The 6,000-nt window shown below is 40.6% G+C and overlaps 1 protein-coding gene across 2 annotated transcripts in view; it reads right to left on the bottom strand.

Moving 5' to 3' along the window:
• Nucleotides 1–482: 482 nt before the first annotated feature.
• The window catches only part of ANO10 (anoctamin 10), a 120,959-nt gene continuing 115,441 nt past the window's right edge, over nucleotides 483–6,000 (bottom strand). For both annotated transcript variants that reach the window (XM_064415767.1, XM_064415763.1), the window contains exon 13: nucleotides 483–1,334. In XM_064415767.1, coding sequence (XP_064271837.1) covers nucleotides 1,299–1,334 — 36 coding nt within the window. In that variant the 3' untranslated portion in view covers nucleotides 483–1,298. The remainder of the gene's footprint in view (nucleotides 1,335–6,000) is intronic.

Raw genomic sequence — 6,000 nt, 5'->3', positions numbered from 1 at the left:
CCATGAGATACCCCTGAAACAGCAGCAGCGTGGGGAACGAACAGTGGGAGAAGCAGGAACAGAGTAGCCATAGCACAGGTTTGCTCCTTTCCCAGGAGAACAGTCATTTCTTACTGGGTCACACCTGCAGAGCCTGAGAAATCCTATTTTTTAGCTCCAGACAAAACATATTATTTTGGCTTAGTTATATTACTCTGCTGTGGAAGCCCAGTGGCAGAAATCTGAAATGTGCAAAGTAGGCAAACACCTTAATTATGGCAGCAGCAGACTTTTGTGAACAAAATTCCAGCAAGTACCACATACAGCTACAGCTACTGAAACTGAACATCACAGCAGCCAAAAATAAACTGTCTCAAGGACACAGGAGCAAACACTGTAGATTTTGTCCTGTTACTGTCAGGAAACAATGAAACATTAGGACAGCTACCTTTTTGTGAAATGCAAGGAAAACCAAATCAGATATTCACTACAAACACAAGTACTGGTGTATCAAGTATCAACTTTAATTGAAGTATTTACTGTTAGTTCATTTAACCAGAACATCCATTCATACAATACTGCAGTTCACAATCCAGGGGAGTGATACCAAAATCCAATATAAGTTAGAAAATAAATATGCTTCAGCAATCTGTTCCCTACTATTTTTGTTTTTTACCTAGCTTTTGAAAGATTTTAGCTAGGACCTATTTAGAGACCTAGCAAACAGGAGTATATAATACATACTCTATAAACATTTATGTTCAACCATTTCTCAGATCACATTATGAAATACATTGTTGTTCCCTATGAAATGTATAACATACTTAAATTAATTTGCTGTGGACAAGCAGTAGCTAATAAGCAAATATTGAAATAATAGAGGATTGATTAACTATTGTAATGAAGGAACAAAAGGGGCAAGAACCATAAAGGGAGAGTAAATTAAATAATAGTCTGCTTTTTTTTCCCCTTTAGAAAGTTGCAGCTGAAAATTCTAGTGAGCTTCTGGATGCTTCCTCACAGGATCTGTTTTCAATCACTCAAAGCACAGGGAGTCTGGCAGATTTTATCCAGACCTGGCATAAGCTGGAGTGCTTTATTTGGTGTTACCTTCACAAGCAATTGCGTACGAGAAACAAAGACAGCAGGGGAAAATACAGTTTTTACAGTGTCAGGCAAAGATGATTTACCAAGTTTCATGTAAGCAGGTGCCACCTACTCAGTCGATGGTGGAGGGTGCACCCCGAGCGCCACCCATGACCGCAAACGCTGGCTCCGCCTCGCTTGTGACCGCCTTAGTCATCCTCATTCCTCCGTGTTTACTCCTTCAGCGACTCCGCCGCCAGCTGCATTTGCTGCCAGGAGAGAGGAACGGAGAGAGAAGCTGAGTACAGCAGCAGCAGGAATTAACAAACCAGCTAGAGCCCAACAGGACACTCCAGAATCCAGCTGACTAATAAAACCACACCAAAAAAAGAGCTTGAGCATTTAAAACAAAAACCACCAGTCTGTCATGCCTGATTTTTACAAAAAACACGATTTTAACACAGACATTACTTTTGTCCACCAAAACACTCATCAAATGGCAATGCAGTTTGTATGTTAATTAATTATTTTTGTGATGAATAATGCCTTATGTGAAAGTCATTTAGCCCTAAATATTTAGGCTTTCAAGCTGATCTTAAAAGGTCAATGAACTGACAAACTGCTGCCCCCACTTCCCATTGCAACAATCTGTTAACTGTTATTCAGTATTTCTGTTGTTGTTCTGGAATTAAATAAAACCATCCTGTGATATAAGAAGGAGGTAGCAGACTGCTCTGGTGATACATGTTATTTCCAATCCTGTTGATAACCAGTTTTGTTTTCATTAACCCAGGATGTCACCAGAGACATGCCACCATGTGAAACCAGGATAACAATCCCAGGTGATGAAAATATCTGCTGAGTAAAAGAAAACAGAGCCTCTCTGTGAAGCTTCTTGCTAAAGAGAATGTTTCATAACGCAGAATTACAGAGCCAACAAGAAAGAGTTTAAACTGTGCTGAAGGCATCTCTCACACACCACCTGGGGATTGTCAGCCAAGGGCCTGGCAATGTCTGGAAGGCTGGAACCACCCTGATACACCAAGAATAGTCAGAGTGACTGAAGTCCCCCAAAGAAGAAAGACAGAGACAACAGTCTCAGGAAGGAGACGAGAGGGAGACCAGCTCAAAGGACAGGCGGAGGAGCAGAGGCAAGGAGATGCACAGCACTGCTGCAATTCACTCATGCCCAGCATCACTGCCTCCTTGGAGGCAATTTGGCAGAGAAGGAAAATAAAAGGCTGGACATGAAAAAATGTGAGTGATCATATAAAGAAACAACTTATGCAGGTTTCAATTCCTAAGCTGCTGTGTGGGTTCTGTGTCATTCCCCCCGTGGAGGATGGACATGTACTACTGAGCTGAAGTTGTTTCTTTTTACATTTGTATTTCATCTCATAAAAATGGCCCTTGACATATGGGCTATTAGAAAGTGAAGTACCTAAAAATGCTATAACAAAATTGGAGAAGACAAAGCTGCAAACGAAGAGTACACTATCATTCAGTTTCTATCCCACAACATGGGACACAAAGATGTCAGATGCTTCAAAACAGCACCTTCTACCTCTGCTGCTAGTCTGGGCCTGAACCCATTCCAAAACACTACTCTGCATGCTAAAACACACCTACAAGAACTTTTCTTTACCATTTTTATCTGTATTTCCATGCCATCTATAAGTGAAGTAAAATTAGTTTGTGATACAAATATTTATATGCTTCTCCATAGCAACAGTGCAGGGAAAAAAGCCACAGCTAAAGGCTGGAATACAGATAGATTCCTCTTCTACATCCTAATTCACTTATTGAAATAAATGTCTGAATAAAACTACAGCATCTTTAATTAAAGTGACTTTTTCTCCTATCACAAAAACATAGACACAGAAGACAGCACCTTCATTCAGTGCCTCATCCATCAAATACAAACACTCTCTTATTTTAGAATGATTTTCGTAAATTCTGAGTGCTGGTGTAATTGTATGGGGATTGATGAGGATTGCAGAAGACTGGAAAGGTATTTTTATTCTCTGATCTCTGCAGGGATTGCCAAAGTCTGGAAAAAAACCAAGCACGAGTGCTAATGATGACTAAATGTAATCTGTCCAAAAACTCTGTACAATACAAGATGGACCACTTATTTATTTTTGAAGACCCTCCTAATTTTAACTGAGCTAATCTTAAACTAGGATTGTCTTCTGCTGGCAATCTTATGCTATCATATTTAAAATACATGATGTGAACAAACAAATATCCCAGCTTCTTGAGTGGGCCAGAGAGTAGAAAAACCTCTTAAAATAGCTTCACATGCTGCCATGGCACACAAGGGCTGGGCAAATCAGTCCAAATGCAGTCATACACATATTTCAGGAAATGAATCATAAGCCACGTGAGAACCCCAAGAGCTGTGTATTTAATTTCTTCTTTATAGTTTCTAATACCAAAATGTGTTTGGCAGTACCTGGCAGCAGCAGGCTCCCCCAAGAGCTATCACTTGGGCAAGCAACATGTGGTGGTACCCTTAAACAGAGACATTCTTTGCCAAGTTCAGGCTGAAAAATTTTTAAATTTTCTTTCTTTTTTACTGTGAAAGTCAATGTTCCTGCTCAATGGGAAAATATTTCTCTAAGACAATATATGGGAAAGGGAGTGTATTTTTAAAATTTATTGCTGAGAAAGGGAGGTACCTTTTAAGATCACTTTTCCCCTGACAGCCCCAACAGGTTCATTGCTCTTCCCTCAAAAAGACATTTCTTTGTAAGTTTTAAGAGGTATTTTAAAAATATGGAAAAGAGGTATTAAAAATTGATCTATTTGTTAAACCTACTAGATACATAATGACAAAGCCCACTCATTTGTGGGGTATTAAAAGCCTCTGTGAACTAGTAAGAGGCACAGTTCAGAAATGAGTTGGCTCAAGAAGCCATTCCTCATTTATTATCAGCTGAGAGAGTTACTAGTGAAAGGTTTATACTTAATGCTCTGTTTTATGCAGCACCCTTAGCAACAGCAGCCTATGCATGCAATACATGAGTGAAACGTGTTTAAACTGGTATTAATTTTAGTGGGCTACAGTGTTGTTTATCCTAAAACTCTACTGTTAGGAAATGCTCTAAATATTTATCTGCTGTAATTCAATAGATTTGCTATTTCCATTTTATTAAGTTTAAATTTCCTTGTAAATCACATGTAATATAATTAGACAGTACTTCCAGGAGAAATAGCAAAACCCCTTTAATGTGGTTTACAAATAGGCTTTAGCAATTACTTAGATTTTCCTATATTTCAACATTAAATTTTCTGAAAGGACTTTATTAAAACAGGACAGATACTTCCACACCACAAACAGAGCTGTATACCGAGCATGGAAATCAGGCTCCAGAAACACCAACTTCAGTGTACAGGGTATGGCTGTGGTAGTTCTCCAGTTAGAGGGGCTATGGAGGCCTAAACATGTGATTCAGTGCTGCCAACAATACCAAAATACAAAATGAAATCACTAAAACCATGAAATAACAGCAATACACAGCAGCACCAGAGACCTCAACTACAGCAAAACCCAAGGAGCTGGATTTACCAGGGCAGTGCCGGGGCTTGGTTCAAGCCACACGTTCGCTGGAAATGCAGGATGTCTCTGCATGGCATGGGGCTCACTGGAAATTCAGGATGTCTCTGCATGGCACAGGGCTCACTGGAAATGCAGGATGTCTCTGCATGGCACGGGTTTGCTGGAAATGCAGGATGTCTCTGCATGGCGTGGGGCTCACTGGAAATGCAGGATGTCTCTGCATGGCATGGGTTTGCTGGAAATGCAGGATGTCTCTGCATGGCACGGGGCTCACTGGAAATGCAGGATGTCTCTGCATGGCGTGGGGCTCACTGGAAATGCAGGATGTCTCTGCATGGCACGAGGAGGAGCCTGGCCCACCCTGCCTTCCAAGCCCTGCCCAGGGCTGAGAGCTGCTCTCCCCTCGCTCTGCCCAGCAGGGCTGCTCGGCAGGAGCTGCCCTCACACCCCCAGCTTGCCAATCCATCTGTGACCTTCCCTCTGCACCAGAGGATAACAGAGGGAACTCACCACTCCTGCTGCCCCAGTGCTGGTTTCACACACACTCATAACCTAATCAAACACTCTCACCTTTCCTTTATGGTTTCTGTGGGACAGCCAACATTAACAGGCACTAACAGCCTTTGCTGGTTTAATGTTGATTTACTGCCCTTGCTGAGCTCTGTGTCAGATGCTTACAACACTGTTATTTTCCAGTTATGCCCGGACCTGGTAAGCCAGCCTCTAACAACTCTTAATTTTACCACTGTGTGTGTTAATGCCAACTGACAATTCAACCACAACCTGAGGAAAACAATTTAAAAAACCAGAAAGCATATAAAAGTGAAAACCAAAGAAGCCAGGATCTATTGACTCACTGGACTGGTGCTTTTCCACAGGTATACTCAATCTACACATAAGTTCATACATATGAAGAACAGACATGTAAATAGTTCATACTAAATATAAGAATACATGAAAGCAGATGTTTTTTATCAGCATCCTTATCTTCTGGTTTTCCTGTATACACCATGTGGAACAGCTCATAAGCAGTTAGAAAGAGCAGTGGTACATGGTATCTTTCCCCCTTTCTAGCAATATGAAAACATGACAGGTATATATTAAATTCTTCTTTTGTAATGGTGTCCAATCACAACAATAGCAGTTTCTTGGCTCTTGAGCTGTCTCAAGAACTCTATCAGCTTAATCTGTAAGTAGCAACCAGTTATAGAAGAGGCAAATTAACACCCACTTCAAAACTCAGTAAAGCCTCTTCCACATGTAGTATTTTATTCTGTGTAAAGGTTTAAAAGCTTATTTAATGTAAATTTTTTGTCACTGATTATAATGGTGTAAGGTTATGGTAACTTCATACCTAGAATCACAAATCTTCC

The sequence above is a fragment of the Passer domesticus genome, chromosome 1 (genome assembly GCF_036417665.1).
Source record: "Passer domesticus isolate bPasDom1 chromosome 1, bPasDom1.hap1, whole genome shotgun sequence".
Lineage (NCBI taxonomy): Eukaryota > Metazoa > Chordata > Aves > Passeriformes > Passeridae > Passer > Passer domesticus.
The sequence above is the reverse complement of the archived record's forward strand: the minus strand, read 5'-3'. Positions and strand labels throughout refer to the sequence as shown.